The sequence below is a fragment of the Hippoglossus stenolepis genome, chromosome 23 (assembly GCF_022539355.2).
Source record: "Hippoglossus stenolepis isolate QCI-W04-F060 chromosome 23, HSTE1.2, whole genome shotgun sequence".
Classification (NCBI taxonomy): Eukaryota; Metazoa; Chordata; class Actinopteri; order Pleuronectiformes; family Pleuronectidae; genus Hippoglossus; species Hippoglossus stenolepis.
The window spans coordinates 1,888,315-1,907,944 of NC_061505.1; the positions used below are offsets into that span (position 1 = coordinate 1,888,315).

General features: G+C 46.3%; 1 protein-coding gene and 1 long non-coding RNA gene across 2 annotated transcripts in view; both read right to left on the bottom strand.

Annotated features, from left to right (window-relative positions):
• Nucleotides 1-238: 238 nt before the first annotated feature.
• Nucleotides 239-14,985, bottom strand: htr2cl1 (5-hydroxytryptamine (serotonin) receptor 2C, G protein-coupled-like 1). The gene is made up of 6 exons (XM_035149684.2): nucleotides 14,426-14,985; nucleotides 9,109-9,309; nucleotides 5,870-6,033; nucleotides 5,618-5,771; nucleotides 5,131-5,366; nucleotides 239-4,895 (listed from the first exon to the last, which is right to left on the bottom strand). Exons 1-6 carry the CDS (start codon nucleotides 14,838-14,840, stop codon nucleotides 4,344-4,346), a joined length of 1,722 nt encoding a protein of 573 aa, XP_035005575.2. The 5' UTR covers nucleotides 14,841-14,985; the 3' UTR covers nucleotides 239-4,343.
• A 2-nt stretch (nucleotides 14,986-14,987) lies between these two features.
• LOC124851389 overlaps nucleotides 14,988-19,630 on the bottom strand; it is a 67,683-nt gene continuing 63,040 nt past the window's right edge. The window contains exons 3-4 of the long non-coding RNA XR_007032427.1: nucleotides 19,110-19,276; nucleotides 14,988-15,343 (exon numbers count right to left, since the gene is read on the bottom strand). This is a non-coding gene — a long non-coding RNA (uncharacterized LOC124851389). The remainder of the gene's footprint in view (nucleotides 15,344-19,109; nucleotides 19,277-19,630) is intronic.

The following is a 19,630-nucleotide window of genomic DNA, read 5'->3' on the forward strand; positions in this document are numbered from 1 at the left end:
GTGAAATCTTAATGTTCCTGAAGAATAACTGTTTCTTTACAAATGACTAAAATGTCAACATCACAAATTATGATCCAGTCAAACACTGCAGCTATTTATGGGCTTGAGTTCCAACATCCTGCTGTTTCCCTGCTCCACCACCCGGTGGCGCTGTTTCCTCATGTGTCGCTGTCCATGGTGCTGAACTCACTGAGCCTCGGTAATAACTCAAAGATGCATTTACCTGTAGATTCTTTATTATATTCCACAACATTTCCTCCTTCTACAACCTCAGAAATATCACACATGTGATCTTAAAACTCAGATTTAGATAAACGTATATATATATTTATATATTTAAATCTCTGCCAGGCTGAATTAGTCAGATTTAATCTTTACAGGTTTGTCTGAGGCAGCGTCACGAACCAACCAGAGCTGAGCATGAACCTTCACTTCTCAGATCACCTCACTGGCTCTGAAAGACTCAACTTTAAAATCCTAGAACTGGTCTATTGAAGGTTTTGGTTTCTTCACAATAAAACCATTTTCATATGTCTTACGACTGATCCACGACGTGTTGGTCCAGAGGAAGACGTGAAGAAGAATCAGCTCCAACATCGAGATCTAAATAAAACAAGACGATGGTGAAAACCTGCTTAATGTGATGAACTGTGGTCGATGTGGCAATAAGTCGATTGTCCACACGTCAGAGTAATATTTTAATAAATAAATAGCAGCATCACACAGAAAAAAAAAAAAAGAAAATATACATTGTGTGGATGATGTTCGCTGTAGAAACTCAACGTGTGTTTTTAGACAAACATTCACAATTAAAATGGTATAAAAAAAAAAACAGCCACTGCAGAACAGAAGAGGGTTCAACACGTAAAGGAAAGATAAAGCTAAACCACGAGTGTCAAGTCGTTCAAGAGTGAGACGAACCGACGCCAAGCGGGGGGGGGCTGGCGTTCCGGGTTCAGGGACGGTGCAGAGGAGACGTCAGGTTCGTCAAACTCTGGGACAACTGCAGCTCTGGTTATCTGACAGAGACGCTCACTGACAGAGTTTCACAGTTTCACAGGATCTTTTCCGGTGTCATTTTTATTGAATCCTTTCGTCGGCTGCCAGATAAATTCAGGATTGAGTTCGAGATTCTTTTTAATAGCTTTTGAAAGTGCAGCACGGAGCTTCTAACTCCGAACGCGCCAAGCTGAGATTCAAGAGTTTCCAACCGACTGCTAAGTCGAGGCTGGTAACTCAGGGAGACCAGGCTGCTGCCGTCTGGGCCTCGAGGCTCAGGAGCGTCCTGGAGACACTGGTTTTTAAATAATTGATTTAAACATCTGCCTGATTTTTAACTGGTTTTGACAGATGTTTGATTTTCTTCCCAAACTTACAACCCGACGGTGCCTCGTTGTTTTATAGAGACTTTGCTGGATTCAGATTTAGACTTTTACTTCTTGTTGAACTGCAGATCATCGTGGTTCTGGACGTTCTTGGGAGAAAGGGAAAAGGGAGAAGCCATGTTTAACGTCGTGCTCAGGTTTCCCAGGTCTCATCGAACGTGTCAGAGTGAAACTTTGTCAATAAGCGTCTCCTAATATGTCTATACACACCAGACCTGGATCCAGTTATCAGCTGAAACCTTCTCAGATTCTCTCTCAGAGCGATTCGTCCTCGATCGGTGAAAAGACTCTGAATCAATCTGAGGCAGTAATTGGATCCAGGCCCGCTACACACACAGGTACACAGGGAACATATAGTTATTACATTGCAACATACGGAGTTGGCCGGCCTGTCGCTCTTTGCTCGCTCACACCTCCGAGGATCAGACCTGACCCGTCCATCTCAGTTCAGAGAGTCCTCTCTTCTCCGGGTTCCCTCATGTTGTGTTGTTGTTGTTGTTTTTGCATTTTAAGATGAAATGGCTGCAGGAGCCGCATGCTGTTGTCGTTTGTTCTCTCTTTCCTTTCAGGACGGTTTCAGTCATGAAAAGAGAGAACAAACGAGGGGGTGAGGCAGAGAGGACCTTTTGAACGGACACGTCGAACATGCATGATGCAGGCCGAAGCTCGGTACCGGCTCGCCAACGTTAGCTCATGTAGAAGTCTCCGTGTGGAGAGAGGAGTGGTGACGACCCCGGGGTCGGTCTGTGGCACAGAGCGGGTCCATTGTCCAGAGGAGCTCAGAACCAGGATGAAGCCGCTCCCCGGGTTTCATCCTGGTTCCGACGCGGCCGCAGACGTCAGGCTTCGCTTCCGTTTGGTCCAGGGGAGGATTTGAACTTTGACCTTGACCTGAGGGAGGGGCCACGTGATGATATCAGTATTGTTTATTCTGGGGGAGTAACACCGACTTGGATCAGTTCTCAGTTGTGGGGAAGACTCTGTGATGCTGTAAAAATATAATATGAACATATTGCACCTTCTTTAATTTGAACTTAAAGTAGAAAAGAATAAAGAATAATCTTTTGGACGTTCAGACTCCAGGAAAGATCTTTTCCCATAATGCAACTAAACAGAATCAAATTAAATCCCCTGCCTCCTAAATGCAAACACATCCAGTTTTATTATTATTATTATTATCCATCCATCTAGTATCTTTACTGCTTATCCTTATTAATCAAATGCTAAAAACATACATTTTCATGTATTTTCCCCCTTTGAGGCCAATTTGTTGCTGCTAATAAACCTAAATATGCGAATATCTTAAATCTATTCCCTCAACAGTTAAACGTGGCTGTGAGGTGGCAGGTCTTCAGCTGACGGAGACGTGCGGAGGAGGAATTACTCCCGTCTGTGTCGGACGTGTAGATAAAACGTTCCTGATGGAGTCAGAGGTTTGTCTCTTAGCGTATCGACTTCCTGTCGACAGATCTAAGACGAGATCTAAAGGTACGTGTTCGTCTCGGGGGACGTCCTGACCGTCGGGCTCAGGGTCTCTGAGATCCTCTAGAATCACTGATGAATATGCACAAACTGTCATTTCCCCTCTGAGGGCGTCACTGTAGTTTTGTCTGGAGACATTTTGACCCCCGGAGACAGAAAATCACGCGGCTGAGGGATTTTATCTGAGAGGGAAAAGATTTATCTGAAGTCTGACCTTGATGTAAACGCTTCCAAAAGTAAAAGTGAACGAGAGAGAACTTCGAGTCCTTCGCAGACGCCTTGAATCCCAAACAGCCGAGATTCTGATATGTGATCTGTTCATATTTCAAATTATTTAAACTTTAATAACTGACATCACTGCAACACATTTATTGATAATCTTGAAAGTTGTTTTTCTCGTCTTTTTTCTGTCTCTGTTCTTTTTCTCCATATCTTTGTAAATGTGCGTATATAAATAAAGGTTTTCTGTATTGAAAGATAGTTGTGATATTATTGCATCCCCGTGTTTTTGCAAAATCTTTACGTCTTTGGCTTTTCTGATGTTATTTGCTCATCTTGTATTAATTTGTGTGTTTGCTTATTGAAACAATGTTGGTGAAATAAAGGTTTGTGTGATTTCATGAAGGCAACTCTGAAATTAATGACTTATCGGTTATAATAATCATAAAATCCTTATATTTAGTCCCTTTAAATGATGAAAGGAACATTTGTGCCCTACGATCTTTTGATTCCAAACTTTACTGAGTTAAAATAACAACATGAACAAACTGTGGATTCTGGTTTGGAACGAGAAGCCGGAGCCTGAGTGTCTGCGCCGGGTTTGCAGCTCCTTCGGCCCCTTGTTCTGCAGTGTCACGCCACCGCCACCAGGTGGCACTGTGAGTCCACCTTGTACATTCCGTCATCTTTGAGAAAGTTTCCTCCTTCAGAGTGAAGCTCGTGTGTCTGGGAGATGATTCATGCTGGAGAGGTTTCATTCAGACACATTTGTTACGACTGCTGGCGTCGAGCCCGACCGGCACAAAAATAGATTTGGTTAAGTTCGCTCAGCGGAGCTCAGACTGCATTTAGACTGTGGGAAGGCGTGAAGTCGCAGTTCGACCCCGGTGACCTCAGCGGTCGGTGCTTGACTCTGTGACTCTGGATCTCCGCCTTCGACCCCATGAAGTGACCGATGACGCCTCCATCGTCTGTTCGTGGTGTGAAAACCAACATTTTGGCAACAAATAAAAAAACTACAACGTCTGGAAGGTTCGTTCCAGTACACTGGTGGAAATCCCACAGTTTCAGGTTCGATTCCCTACACACTGATGTGAGTGCTGCACCTCTGTGTGGGGGTAAGGCTCCTCGTTCCAGGCTTTCACAATAAGAGTCCCTCCTGCAGGATCGAGGCCCTGGTGAAGGCTGCAGGCCGCCGATGAAACGCTGCTCGCTCCAGCGTCACGAAGAAGACATGAAACGACGCGGCGTGCACAGTCACACGCTGCTTGTGAGTTCCGTGGACGCAGGATTGTAGCTGACCAGCGACAGCTCCGTCTCCGTCTCCGACAGCACGCCCACGTTGAAGCATTCCGAGAGGCTGTGCGACACGATTCCAATTTGCGTCTCGTCGTCCGTCGTGTCCTCCGGGTCCACCGCCAGCCTCCCGTTGTCCCCCCTGCTGCCGTTGCGACAGTTACTGTTGCGGTCCACGCCCGCTTTCCCGTGGCTGCCCATGAGCAGCGGGGTCACGGCGTGCGAGGGACACGGCGGCGGGACCAGGAGGGTTTTGCAACTCTGTCCGGCAGCGGGCCCCACTTTGTACTGACACCTGATGTAGCTGGAGAACGCTCTCCTGTAGGTCTTATTGAAGAGGGTGTAGACCAGGGGGTTGACCCCGGAGGAGATGTACCCCACCCACACGAAGACGTTGAGGAGGTCGTGGAGCAGCGACTCGTTGCAGGAGCCGCCGCACAGGACGGAGGTAACGTTGGTGATGAAGAAGGGACACCACATGATGAGGAAGAGGAAGAAGACGATTCCCAGGACCTGAGAGGAGAAGAGGAACAGAGAGAAACAGAAACAGATGCAAAGTTAAACAAGTAACTTTTAGAACCTTGGATTGTGCTTCAACTCTGCAGTAAAGTTAAACCACTGGAAGTTAACAACAGAAGATTTCAAGTGACTGTTCGATTCCACCTTGAACACTTGTTGGGATTCAACCCCAGAACCACCTGCGGACCTGAGACGAGCGCCCCGGCTCGCCGCCGCTCTCCATTCTCACCTTGGAGGCTCTTCTCTCGTTCTTTATGGCCTGCATCATCCCCCGTCGCCCGTGGCTACCCGACGTGTCGCTCCGCCCCGGCCCGGCGGCTGGCGAGCTGAGCTGCGACGCCACCTCGGAGCTGGGAATGATGCTGATGCTGTCTGACTTGGAGGTGCTGAGCAGGATGCTGGGCTCGGCTCCTTTCAGACAGCTCAGGGTGTTTCGTCTGCTCGGAGGGGGCGGGGACTTCACATCTGTGGGGGGGGCAAAAGAGACATGAAGGATCCATGTCACCTGTCTTGTTTTACCATATTAAAGGAGACACATGATGTTTCTTTGTGTTTCTTTCCTCTACTGTGTCATATGCAACCTGTTACACTGAATTACTGCCCTGTGGTTGTATCCTGTAGAACATTTTGCAGATAGTTTATCGCAAAGATTTGCTCAAACTCCTGGATTGGAAACGCCGGATGATTCAGCGGCTGGACGCCTGATCGGTCTTTACCTTGTGAGTCTGGCGGTGCAGTTGTGTTGATCTGAGGAAGGTGGAAGGTGCTGGACGGAGGCTGCAATGTGTGGGTCATTGCTGGCGTGTGCAAAGGCTGCTGGGAGGAAGCCTTGGCCTCGTATAGGAAGACAGTGGCCTGCCTCTGGAGCACCTGCAGAGGACGGAGGGGGGGTTTAACCCTGGCTGCAGAGGGCGCTGTACAAGCTGTATTGCGTTGCTTTGAAGGAGTACCAGAGTATTAGTGTGTACCTGAATGGTGAGGCAGTACGTCACCACCATTATGACCAGTGGGATGAAGAAGGCCACGAAGGAGCCAATCAGCATGAAGCGCTCCTCGTTGAGGACGCAGCTGCCGTTGACGAAGACCTTGTCCTCGTTGTGGAGGCCGATGACGGGGATAGGCATGGACACACCTGGACGGACGAGACAGAGGACAAACTGGGAGTTTCAGGTTTAGTCTTTTATTGCTTCCAATCAGTTTTCTGCTTCTGTTAATGGTTCCCATCACTCTCTCTGTTTGTTCCAGACCGACTCACGTTGACAGGTTTGTATTTGTAACACAGCAGGTTGGTAATAACAAGACAAATACTATCACAACACTAAATGTCGTACGCCTCCTCCAACCAGTCCCACTTTCAGTCTACGTTCATTTTATGTAAAACCTTCACTGCAAGAAACTGAAGCTGAAATATTCTAACGTCACATTATTAAAAGATCCGCTCCGATGCTCTAATGTCCCGTCTTCTTGGTAATAAGCATCAGTCACAGCTGAACAAGCTGCTCCTGCTTCATCTGAAACTTAATTCAAACCAAACACTGAGGGTCAGACTCATCAGCTGGAAACACACGAGGTCGTTTCAGAGTAATGACCACGAATCGAGCGGAAAGATGCAAATCGTGACCAAACTCCAAACATATTATATATATATAAATATAACACATAGAGTTTTAAACAGGCTACATCTGTTATGTATTAATATGCTGGTAGAGTTCTTTATATAAATATAAGAAGTAGGAGGTGAGAACAAGACTTTAGAGGCTGAGATGAGTTTGGCAACGATCAACAAACAAGTTGGCTGGTTTTTAATAACTTCAGAGTGTTTTTAACTGATCTCAGTTCAGCTTCACTCTTCAACTGGAGCTGGTTGTGACAGTTGAAGCTGACTCTCAGTCAGTTCTTCTCACAGGAGATGGAACCCACTCAGCAGAGTTACAGAGAACAGACGTTCAGGGAGAGAAGGAGGAAACTTTCTCATGTTCACACTCACACATCAGACTCACTTTAACCAAGCTGCTGGTTTAAAGGTAGAAAGTTGCATCGAGTTGATTTAAAAAGGTCAAAACAAGGTGCAACGACATTATCTCCGGTCTCGGTCAGTCCACGGTGTCGCTGCTGTAATTCATTCAGGATGAAGTGCATCAGTTTCTCCTGCACAGCCGGTGATCGGCCAACATCAAAACAAACCGTGCACCAGCACGATCTAATACATTCGTTTAAATCGACTGCATGCACACACATGCACACACATGCACACACACACACACACACACAGCACACACACGCACACACACACACACACACACACACACATACACACACGCTGCCTAGGAGGATGAATTAATTTCCATTAATTGAAAACGTTTTACCTGAATGTCCAAATAACCTGTGGTGTGCAAACAGTTCTGACTAATGAGTCTGTCCAGTGATCTGTGTCGAGCCAGGATTCATTCACTGCGTCTCCAACAGAGTGTGCGTGTGTGTGTGCGTGTGTGTGTGTGTGTGTGTGTGTGTGTGTGTGTGTGTGTGTGTGTGTGTGTGTGTGTGTGTGTGTGTGTGTGTGGAGGAGACTTTAAAAACCTAATTCACCCAAACTCCATAAAAGTAGCACATAGCTAAGCAGAGAGTTTCTGATTTAGAGCCCTGCTGTGTGATACTTGTCTCTGAGACGTCCTCTTGGAATTCAGTATTAACGACACTGGTCTTGTAAAACCAACAGAAGGAGACACTGGTTTAGACACAGATGATATATCTCATGTGGCCGGGGAACGACCTGGGATCCCACAGGAGGAGCTGGGAAGCTTTGCTACCGTCATGACAAGTTGCTGCTGTGACAAAACCATGAACCCTGTAGTTACAGAAACCTGTGTAATGTCCAGTTGCGTGAGCTGCATTTGCTCCGGATCTACACATCTGGATCTACACATCTGGATCTGCGGTGTGATTCACAGCAGAGCGGCTGCAGGGATCTTCTGTTTGGCTGCTAATCCTCCAGCTCTCAGCGTGAACCCTCAAAGACCCCGACCACAGCAGCGTGGAGCAGCGCAGAACCTTCAGAGGGGTCAAGGAAACACCAGCAGGAGAACAGGAGATTTCTCAGGATTAAAAAAAGGAACCGTTTGTGGAGGAAGGACGAGGGAAGGTGGTGAAAAACCCTTTCAAAGTAAAATACCTCTGGTTTAACCCAAGGACGACGTGTTTCTACGCTGACGTAAAGAACGGCTGCTTCTCTCTGTGCTTGTTTGTTCGGTTCAGCAGTGAAAACTCCAAGATGGATTCCTGCAAACTTATTATACATGATCACCAGAGTTTATGTGATTTTGAGGCGAGATAGCAGCTGCACAAGTTTGCTTAAAGCTGCCGGCTACACAAATTATTCAGGGACCTTCACTTATATATATTTCATCAACCCAAATCCTAAATTTCAGCCTTGCCCAGCAGGATAAATACAATCAAATAATAATGTTGTTTTAGTGCGAACACTGGGTCATAAAGTTTGCAGAGATACTCTCTCTGTTTCTGGGATTTATACCCACAACGGTTTGTTGCTTCACCTTCTCTGCTGCAGTTTCAGCGGTTTCTTTAGAGAAAAGCAAAAGGTTTATTCTTTATTATTTAAATTCTATTAGAAACGATCAAGCATCTGGATGTAATGTGGGGATTGAACCTGTGAACATGTGAAGACATCGACGTCCTCCTGAGGTTATTACACTGAAAGGATTGCTCTAACTGCAGGGGATGGACAAATGAACCTGAACAGCTGCACAATAAAATGAAAACAGTGAAAACCGAGCCTCAGAAACGAGCTCACGAGTGAATCAACATCTCTGTGACACCAGGGAGTCGCCTTTTTTAAGTTACGCCTTCGTCTTCTACGCGTGTGGCTCCTCTTCTTCATCCTGACATATTTGGATTCTTCCAGTTTTCTTTCATTGTGAATTTTCCCTGCTGTATTCTCACTTGTGCTCGCTCAGAAAATGTTGGGTGAACATCTGAAAAGCAGCTTAGAAGAGAAACCTGCACAAATCCATTTCTAATATGGCAAGAGGCAGATCGGGGCTGAAAACATGTCCAGGGTGTAACCGGCCTCTCACCAAATCTAAACTGGGATTAGCTCCAGCTCCCCAGCTCCCCCTAGAGGACAAGTGTTATAGATAATATACAGAGTTTCTATTTGGGATAAAAACCATGTGTCATCGTGCGTTCTGACCTATAGATATGGTCCAGACGGCGGCGATCTTCATCATGGCTTTGGTTCTGGAGTTGAAGCGGCTGTGCTCGATGGGGTTGCGGATGGCGACGTATCGGTCCAGCGAGATGGCGCAGAGGTGCATGATGGAGGCGGTGGAGAACAGCACGTCCAGGTAGATCCAGATGGGACACAGGGCGCTGGGCAGGGGCCAGGCGTAGTCTGCAGGGAACAGAGAACAAGAACCTCAAAGGCGGAAGAGGGTTGACTCAACTTTAATCAACCAGAGCACATCACAGCACAAGTGCTCTTTGAACGTAATGAATTCACAAGTTCCCACGAGGTTCGAATGCATCACTCAGATGATGAGGATAATTATTTAAAGTTGTTTACAAGGACGGTTTTACAGTTGGAGACGAAAGGTTAAGATCAGACGATTAGTTTAAACAGAGATGTTCCCTGTAGGAAGGTAAAGCTCTGAGAGATCTGTCTGCACAAACTTATATCTGCTGATAGAAGATAAGATAAGATAAGATAAGATAAGATAAGATAATCTCTTTATTAGTCCCACAACAGGAAAATCTACAGTGTAAAGAGTAAATTAACGGCAATCAAATTCCATAGTTGTTATATCATCCGTCTCAGTCTGAACCGACCACCAGAGCTGATAGTGAGGCTGTGTTGATCCCTGAGGATGACATCCGTCCCCCCCCCTCCCCCTGCACAGGGAGGTTAAAGGTCACGGGCTAGTGACAGCGTTAGACCCTGAAGAGCTGCTTGCGAGTCAGGCTCCGTCCCCGCTGCTCTGCAGGATGAACAGTGCGGGTCAGTGGATAAAGAAACCAGTCCTCCCTGTCACTCCGCAGCACTGGGCCAGTGGGCCGCCCGGCGCCGCAGCTGAGGAATCTAACACAGATACAACTGGGAGGAGTTTGGCAGAGAGCAGCTGCAAGAGAATACAATCAATTAAAATTCCATCAGTTGGACTGATTGGAGATGAAGCTTTGCATCATGGGACTGGTTTATCGACCAGCAGCAGAGGTGCTGAGGGGAGAAGAACATGTTCAAGCATGTGGCCGGTGAAGGTTCACGCTGGTTCTTCTCTGTAACGTCCGAAATGTAGGTTTCCAAATCGGGTGTAACTGCAAATACTGAAGTGAAGTTTAAAGGAGACACATTCTGCTCGTATTCATCATTTAAATTAGTGTTATTATTTAAAAAGGTTCACATGCTCCAATGTTCAGAAAACACATCGCTGTCGCTGCAGCTCCTCCTTTCAGCCTCTGTCTCTAATCACTTCTTAGTCCTGTCTCTTTAAAAGAGCACGTCGCCATTTTGTAAAGGAGAATCTTTAGAAACAGAGACGTGTGTTTCACCTGTGATCAGTGAGAAGAGAAACTAAGTGAAGAGGATCCTCTGCTCTGCCTCCGTCATGTTTCCAGCTGTGACGGCTTTTCTAACCTGGACGTACACGTCGAGTCTGAGTCTTTCTACGCCTGCAGCTATTTATATGAGAGCGCACACACACACACACACACACACACACACACACACACACACACACACACACACACACACACACACACCTTAATGTGATGCATGTGGAGTGAATCATGGGTTCATGTGTGTGCGCTGAGTGGGAGGCAGCTTGCATAACTTTTAGAGGTCAAACACTTAGTGAAGGGATGACACACACACACACAACACCAAACACACACACAGACCCACACACACACAAACACACAGACAGACACACACACAGGTGTTACTCAGTTGACTCAAATCTACTGTGAGAGCTACAGCGAAACATACAGTCAACAAATAAACAATTTTGTCTCTTTAAAACTTATACAAATTTTCCTATTCTATTCTATCCTATCCTGTCCCATTCTGTCCTCTCCTGTCCTATATGTCCTAATCTCTGTGGCTATCCAGCTAACACATCAGTAATATTCAGTTTACTGCCCCATTCTCTCTCCCTCGCTGTATCTTATACCTCAGCCCTCTCAGTTTGTGTCCTGTAGATATTCATGTTTCGAATCCATCAACGCAAAGATGACACATCTCATTTAAATCCACTGTCAGTGTGTGTCTCTCTGTGTGCGTGTGTGTGTGTGTGTGTGTGTGTACATACATTCTCTCAGTGAATGTGTGCCTTCCACTCGGCGCAGAGAGATCATCTGTGTGATAATTGTGATTGAATTGGCCTCAGGTCAAATACTTGTATGCTCCTCTGCGTGTGTGTGTGTGTGTGTGTGTGTGTGTGTGTGTGTGTGTGTGTGTGTGTGTGTGTGTGTTTGCCATCTCCTCCTGCTCTAACCTGTTCTCTCAGATCTCACCTCCCTCCCTCCCTCCCTCCTCCTTTTTGCTTCTCCTCATTGTCTTCACCGCTCCATCCACCCTGCGCTATCTCCTGGTGTGCTCTTATTTTGAAATATCTTCTCATCGTACATTAGAAATTCCTGCATTTGTTGATGTGTTTACTTTATGTTTGATTCCTCACTTCATATCATCAGATATCCCCCCTTTGCAGCTAAACCCTCTGCCACTGATATCATGATGCACACAGTTTGAGATACAGTTACACAACTCACACACAAATAACATTGAAACGCTATCTGCACCATGGATATCTAACTATCTAACTCTACAGTGCTAAAGGAGTTGGTTCTGAAGGGTTCGGACAAACTAACTTGAGACTTGTTGGGTCTAAGTGCAGATGTTGCTGATGTGAAAGCAGATGAACGAGGTTGTGAGGTTGTGTTGCTCTCAGTGTGTGTCTGTCTGACGATGGAGAACCGGTCGAGTTCGCCTGAAAATGAGATGATTTGATGAAGACGATGATCATTATTCCCGTCCAGAGAGCATACACCTTATTATCATGCAGTGTGTGTGTGTGTGTGTGTGTGTGTGTGTGTGTGTGTGTGTGTGTCATCACTCTGGAGGCTTAGACATCAATTCTACATTATCATCATTCTGTTTATTCCAATTAAAGAAAAAACAAAATGTATTTGAGTGTGTAACCACTGTATGTGTGTATGTGAGTGTGTGAGAGTGTGTGTGTGTGTGACAACTGTACAAGTAGCTAAATTATGATCATCATCATCATCTCTTATCATGATTGCAATCGTCATCATCATCGTAATCATCCTTTCATTAGGGAAATATGAATGATTCACTGTCGATTTAAATAGTGAGAGAACATCCTGTGTGTGTGTGTGTGTGTGTGTGTGTGTGTGTGTGTGTGTGTGTGTGTGTGTGTGTGTGTGTGTGTGTGTGTGTGTGTCAGTCTCAGCCGTGGGGATCAATGCAATCAAGTACCAGTCTGCTGGATAACCCTGCGACTTTAGATGCAGGCACCGTTTTTCTATACTTTTGTGAGTGTCCGTGCGTGTGTGTGTGTGTTCATGTGTTTGTGTGTTTCTCTGCATGTGTTTGTGAGACGCACGGAACAAGATGGACTTGCCGGAGCCTTATTTATTTCTTCTGTGTGCTTCTATGAGAGATTGATCACCGCAGTGAGCAATCAGCAGCAGCAGCAGCTTTAAGGAACAGACGGACACAGGGCGACTGCGTCATTTGACCAAACTCAGCTCATTAATCTGCAATCAACCTCTTCCTGTTTAGTATTCCTGAGCGACGCCAGCGACAGAGCAGAGGGTGTGAACGCAGCAGGTTCAGGACTATGTGTAAATCTATGGTTAACGTTTCATTCCAGCCTCTATTTATGTATTTATGCTATTAAACGATTATCTATTTCTTTATGTGTTGACCCTAGCTCCACAAACACTACATTTCCCACAATGCATCTCAAACATCTCAGGGTATGGAGTTAGACACTGACTGATATATACAACCTATGAGTCAGAAAGAGGGGAGTTGCATTGTGGGTAATGTAGTCACCAGGTTGTGTCAGGGAAGAAGAAAATGGGGAATAAGATGATGTTTCTTATTTTAAACTGTCCACCGTGAGTTTGACAGGATCATCGGTGGACAAAATCCATTTTAGACTAAATAAACCTGTTGACATCATCAGGGTTATTTTTTCTAAACTCCCTCCGTCCATTTATTGTCCAGTAACGATATCATCTGCGTTGACATTTCACCAGAATCACAGCAACTCTTCTGTTCGCAGCCGAACTCAGTGAATCCAAATGTTTCCTCTGAGAAAAAACAAGACGAGCAACATGTGTCATCGGCTGATAAACGACAGAACGTCACAGTCGAGACGCACGAGAATCTGAACTGAAAAACAAATCGCTCAGCACCGACTGAGCCCGATCACCTGTCCTACACATCGGCCGGCCTGTCGTGGTGATGAGAGCGTGTTTATATATTCTGGCAGCTGATTAGAAGGACGTGTAGTGTCTGTCATCCCGGACCATGATGTCCTGTCACATCACGCCTGTGCAGTTCTGCATATTCAGACCAAGATCTTGGACCAGATTAACAACAGATGTGACGTTGGCTGAAATTAAGTCTGATTCCTCATATCTTTGGTCCAAGGATTTGTCTGTCATTTGTATTTTTGACCTGATTTGATCAGACGGAGAAGAGAAGCAACTCTGACATGGATCAGATCAATTAATTTAGTTCGAATGCTTTAGATTTAAACTTCTCCAGAATGTTGTGAGCTGAAAACTAAAGTGCTCAAAGTTCTTGGAAGTCAGTGATGTCGGTGGGTTACTTTCAAAAACTCTAAAAGTCATCGTCTGTTGATCTGCGGCTCTGCAAGATAATAACTCTCAGCTCTGTGACACGGACACTCCCAGGTCCCCAGTGAGTAACGCACCTCCTCTCTGGTGCCGAGACGTGGCTGAAATGTTGAGAGGGAAACAGCCCTTCGCTTTAATTTCATGTTTTTACTCAACATTGGAAAATGAACTCAACACACGGCCTGCGATACGACAACCCTCCATCCTATTAAGCTAATGTGGGCGTTCGTGCAGAATCCTGGCGCTGATATCGTAAGCAAGAGCTGCAGTTGATGGATGGTATGATATCGCAATTATCAAGTTGGCATCCTGTGGCTTTTCGATTCAGTCGTGAAACACAAGCGTGAACGTCTCCAAGAAGCAGAAATCTTTCCAGTAATTGCACTGAAAAATGTTTTTAAAAATAATGACAGGGTGTATATCACAGTGGCAACAGCTGGTGAGTGGGTGGATGCTCAAGTTCAGGGGAGGGGACACACACATTTATAGGCATGTGTCTCTTCAGAATTAGAAAATGAATAAAATTAACTTAGTAACTAGAGCACATATCTTTGCAGAGGCCGAACGATCCTTCACATTGTCGTAGAGATAGAAGAGAAGAGGTCTGATAAGTCGACACTCACCATAGAGGATGTTGATGAGGGAGATTGGCATCACCAGGATGCCCACCAGCATGTCGGCCACCGCCAGCGACCTCAGGAAGAAGTTGGTGGCGTTTTGCAGCTTCTTCTCCAGCGACACCGCCAGGATCACCAGGATGTTGCCGCCGATCGTCAGCGCGATGATGACGAGTATGAGCAGCGCCGGCCAGTTCTTGTCCTTGATCACGGCCCTGGCGACGGACTCCTGGGTGAAATTGTCCACTCCTGCACTCATGGCCGCCGCACCGCCGCCGACTCCGAGTCCGACGCTCCCCCACGGCAGGGTTTGGTTGAGGTCCAGAGGGTTGTTGCTCGGCCAGGACATCCGGCCTCCGACCTCCAGAGAGGAGGTGGTGGTGCCGAAGCCTCCGAGGAGAGCGCCTGCTGGTCCGCCCATCCCGAACGGAGGTTGAACGAGGGCGGTGTCCCGTGGTTTTAACTCCCCTCCTTCACCAGCAGGGGGAGAGTTTGTAAGTGTGTCTTCCAGAATGCATTATTACACAATGGCGAGCCCAGAAAAGAAATGGATAGATTGATTGGGGAGAAACAGGGGGAGGATTTCAGAAAAGTGTTCTGGAGTTCCTTTCACGTAAAGGCTCGCTAGCTGCAAACTCAAATTGTTTGCTTGGGGTTGAATCGGCCATTTCTTGCCAACAAATCATTGGCTGACGACTTCTGTCCGGCGTCGTTTCTCAATGTTCAGTTACATTCTCCACACGATGGATCCGAGAGCGTAAGAGTTCCCAAGTTAGAGCTGAAAACGGACTCGTTCATTTCCATGGCTGGTGTCGGGTTCATCCTTCAGTGTCTGAAGTCGGACGCAGATCTCGCTGGTTCGCTTGGTTGTATCCCAGCTGTAGAAAGTTGCTTTCTGGTCGTTCAGGTCAGAGTCAGGTTGTTCTATGGAAGGAAGAAACAACAGCAACAAAAAGTTATCAGGTTATTTCCCTTGAACGTCCAAAATGTACAAATCTACCCCGTCCCTCCTTGCATACTCTTACTCTCCACTTCCCTCTACATCTACACATGCATCGATCTTTCCTCCCTCACCAAACTGATTCATGTCAGCCATCCTAATAAACGTTTAGGGGAGACAGTGACTATCAATGTCACTACAGTCGCTTAAAATGAAGTGAGGGGGGGATAAAATGAAACAGAAGCCTTGATGTTTACACTCTCGCTCCCCGTGTGTGTGCTGGGCGAGCACAAGCACCGCATGTCCTCTCTATTTAACCTTACCACTCTGACAGCTCCGGGATTTAACACCTCATAAATGTCTTCAAGGAGAGGTGGGGGAGTCAGAGTGTGTGTGTGTGTGTGTGTGAGAGAGTGAGAGCATCTTTAATCCAGAGCTTGAGACACGGAACAGCACTGAGACAAGTTTTTTTAAAGGAGACGTATTCTAGTTCATATTTAATTAGTGTTGTTACTTGGTTTTCATGCTGTAATGTTCAGAAAACACATAATTCTCCTCAGACTGTCCGAAGCTGCAGCTCCTCCTTTCAGCCTCTGTCTGAAAGGCTGTGGTTTAGCTCCTGTTTCCTTCTTCTCTGACCTGAACCCGACGGATATCATTAAAGAAATGTTTTGTCCGAAACCCGGTGCTCAGGTGGAGTCTCCACACTTCACCACAGACTTTACACTCACAAAGGAAAAAAACCATAATACACACTAGACGAGAGAAACATCATAAAAAGCGAAGACATCATACGTCTCAGAATAAAATGCAAATTTGTGTGTATGTGTGTGTTTCTGTGTGTGTTTGGATAAAAACATCTCCACACGCAGTCAGACGTCAAGCTGAGACAGTTTATCAGGTGTCGAGTCTATGATGATACAAACAGAATAGAGGAGGCTAAGTGTGTGTGTGTGTGTGTGTGTGTGTGTGTGTGTGTGTGTGTAAAAATCATTCAATCACAATAATGAAACATCTGCTTCTTCTGTGTGGGCACGTTACATTTCTATATTGCACATTGCATCTCTGTGTATTGTCTGCGTTTGGCGTTTGTTTGTGTTAATTACTGTTTGTGCATAAATGAGCTATCTGTGCAAACACAACAATCATTCATTGAGATTATCTGTGCGTAGACGTGGGGGCGGGTGCAGTTGTGTGCTTTTCAGCAACAAGTCGTCACAGGCGACCGACAAACTACAAATACACTCGGTTCACTGTCTCCTGATCTGTATCGTCCACGGTTGAAGGAACAGTTTGACACTTTTATATTAATAACTGCATCCAAAGTTTGAATGTGGATGACGTTGGAGCAGAAATGAACCATCTGCTGTTTTGTTTGCAGCTATATGAAAACTGCATATGACTAAAAAACCGAAACTAGGACATGAAGTTGTAGAAAATTTGAGTTCTCATATTCAGCCCCTCTTGAAAATTGCAGGAAAAATGTCAGTAGTTCAGTGCAGGAGAAACAAATCATCTGCCTCAATCCAAAGCATCATTGTCACACAGGTTTAATCATCTAACATTAATAGTGGATGAGGGGCTCAGTCTAATAAGAGGAGAGTCCCACCTCCTCCCACCTCCTCCCACCTCCCACCTCCCTGCCAGTCTCCAGCATCATATTCCCTTCGTGAGGCTCCGGCTTGTCTCTGTGTTCCTCCTCCAGGAAGCGAGGTGGAAAATGTTTTACAGTCACAACAACAATTATAATGCGCAGTGATGATGTGATTGTTTGGATGAGCCACGCGTGCACCGGCTCTGCGGGCTGCATCCCATCTTTGGTCTGGAACTAATGAAGTGTGTGTTTTCGTGCCAGGTTTGCGACTCAAATTAGACGATTAGAAGAGGACAAGAAGACGATGGTTTCATTAAACTCACGCGGTCGGTCACTCGGAGTTCGTGTGTGCCGCCTCCTCTTCCTCCTTCCCTTTAATCTGTTCCCTCTCCTCTCAATCACTTCTCCTTTATCTCTCCAATCTATTCTTCATCTAACCCTCCACCTCTGTCTCTCCATGCTCCCGTCTCCTCCTCCTCCTCTCTCTTCATCCTCTCTCCCTCGCTCCGTGATGTATGGCTGCTTTATCAGACCAGTTAAATGGCTGGCCTGCAGTGCTGTTTAGTTTCCTGTGAACTACGCTGATACCCTCCCGGAGAGGAGGCGAGAGGAGGCGAGAGGAGGCGAGAGGAGGCGAGAGGAGGCAGCCTGTCTATTACACAGAGTGCTGCAGAGGTGATAAACACACACACACAGATTTCCGACATGTGCATTTACACATTTAATCCTCATCTATTCTTATATCTAGTTGTTCTCTTACATTGAAAGGTTATTTTTAAAGCCATAATGTTTGTGCACAATCATTTAGATTAATGCAAACAGCAATCTCCATAATGACCTGAGGAAACCACACAACTCAAGCCTTTTATTGACTCCACGCTGTCCTGGTCTTGTTTATTTCATGCATAAACAAGACCAGGACAGATAATCGATAAATCCTGATAAAAAGTCTGGTTTGCAGACGCTGCACTGTGAGCGTCCTGCTGTGGACAAAGATCCATATATTTTGCTGCTTTCAGAAATGCACTGAAGTCCGAACGTCCTCCTCAAATGATCCGGAGGTGTCAGCGAACAGTTCGGCACGTTGATGACGTTTGGACACAAACATCTCAGGATGAAGAAGAGGAGCCGTACACGTAGAAGACGAAGACGTCAACTTGGAAACACGAGGAGGTTCCAGATCTTCTGGTGATGAGGGCCGACGCCGGTGTGGATGAGCTGTAAACAACAACACTGATCTTTCCACAGCAGAGTTTATACGTCATGTCCGGCCTCCTGCTGCTCTACAGGCTCCGCCCCTCGCCTGGATGTTCCCCACATGTTCCTGTTGGTGTGAACGAGTCGGAACCGACAACCTGCTGCTGCTGCTTCACAGGACAAACACTGATTCTGAGACATTTTCTGGCGTTTATGTCTGGAAACAGATTCAGTTTTGTGTCTTTGTTGGAAGCACCAGGCTCGTTCACGACGACTAATCCTCCAGCTCAGGTTCTGCTGACTAAGTCGAGCTTCACTGAACTTTATCAGGTGAACGGCTCTTTGTGGGTCTTTATTTGCTCATAAATTTAGGGTTAGAGAACAACAGAGCCACAGAAAACCTGGCTCTGCTGTTTTCATTTGTCCGTCTGTTGAGCGAGCGCTCGGCCGTGTGGAAACTGCCCGTTTCTCCCTTAACAAGCTGCCGGGGCACCTGCTTGAAAAGTGAAATTCATCACCTCAAGTGCAGCTGAGGCTGTTTCCCAGAACGAGGATTTAAGAACAGAGAAAAAGTTGAATCAAGTGGGCGAAGTGTCGAGTCACCGCTGCGGTTTGGACCGTCGCAGTAAACGATCTTCTTCAGCCGTGAGACTTAAAGTTCTGCAGAGACGATCAGTCTGTGGGAAACAGTCCCTGAAGACGCCTTCACACAAAGAGTTCAACCTCAACTTTCATTCTGCTCTTCGGGAAAAACGTGTTTCTTTTACAAAGGGAAGGTTTGGAGAGAGAGAGACAGTGAACGACAGAGATAACGAAGAGAAAGGAGCAGGAGACGAGATGATGTCACTGAGGAGTAGAACTGATGAGAGGAATAAGAAAGAAGAAGAGATGGATTATGAAGACGGAGAGAATAAGTGAGAAACGCTGTCGTCCCAGAATCTGTAAATCTGGTCACTTACTCCTCCTCGACTCCCGATCGATGCGCCTGACCTTTGCTTCTGTTTTCCGTTACCGGCGGCGGTGACCCTCCCCGGCGCTGCCGCTCTCGCTCTCCCCCGCTGTATCAATCCCTCTGTCATCTGTCACTCCACACCTCCGGAGCGAGGGATCAGCTTCATCCATCTGCCTGCAGAGGCACAGGGGAGGAGAGGGATGACAAAAAGGAAGAGTAAACAAACGTTTCAGATCAAAAACTGAGGTTCAAAAGTGACTGAAACCACACAAGCTCCCACACACACCCACACTCCCACACACACCCACACACAACAACAACACAACTGCATGCAACATTAATCTTCTGCTCTCTCATCCAACACAAAAAACACCACACGCAACAATCACACGGGTGGATGATTCCTAAATTATTCTCATTTGTAGCAGCGAGAGAAACAAGGAAACAGCAGCGAAAGAGGCTTCACCAAATCAACCAGGGAGGAAATCTTACAGATAAGATAAGATGATACAAGATAAGATAAGGGTT

What these genes read in the sequence shown, in the direction of transcription:
- htr2cl1 (XM_035149684.2), bottom strand. Translation starts at nt 14,840, where the DNA reads ATGGGCGGACCAGCAGGCGCTCTCCTCGGAGGCTTCGGCACCACCACC. An exon ending in CCTCATCAACATCCTCTATG is followed by an intron (nt 9,310 to 14,425) that starts GTGAGTGTCGAC and finishes TGTTCCCTGCAG; the next exon opens with ACTACGCCTGGCCCCTGCCC. An exon ending in TGCACCGCCAGACTCACAAG is followed by an intron (nt 5,367 to 5,617) that starts GTAAAGACCGAT and finishes CCCCCCCCACAG; the next exon opens with ATGTGAAGTCCCCGCCCCCT.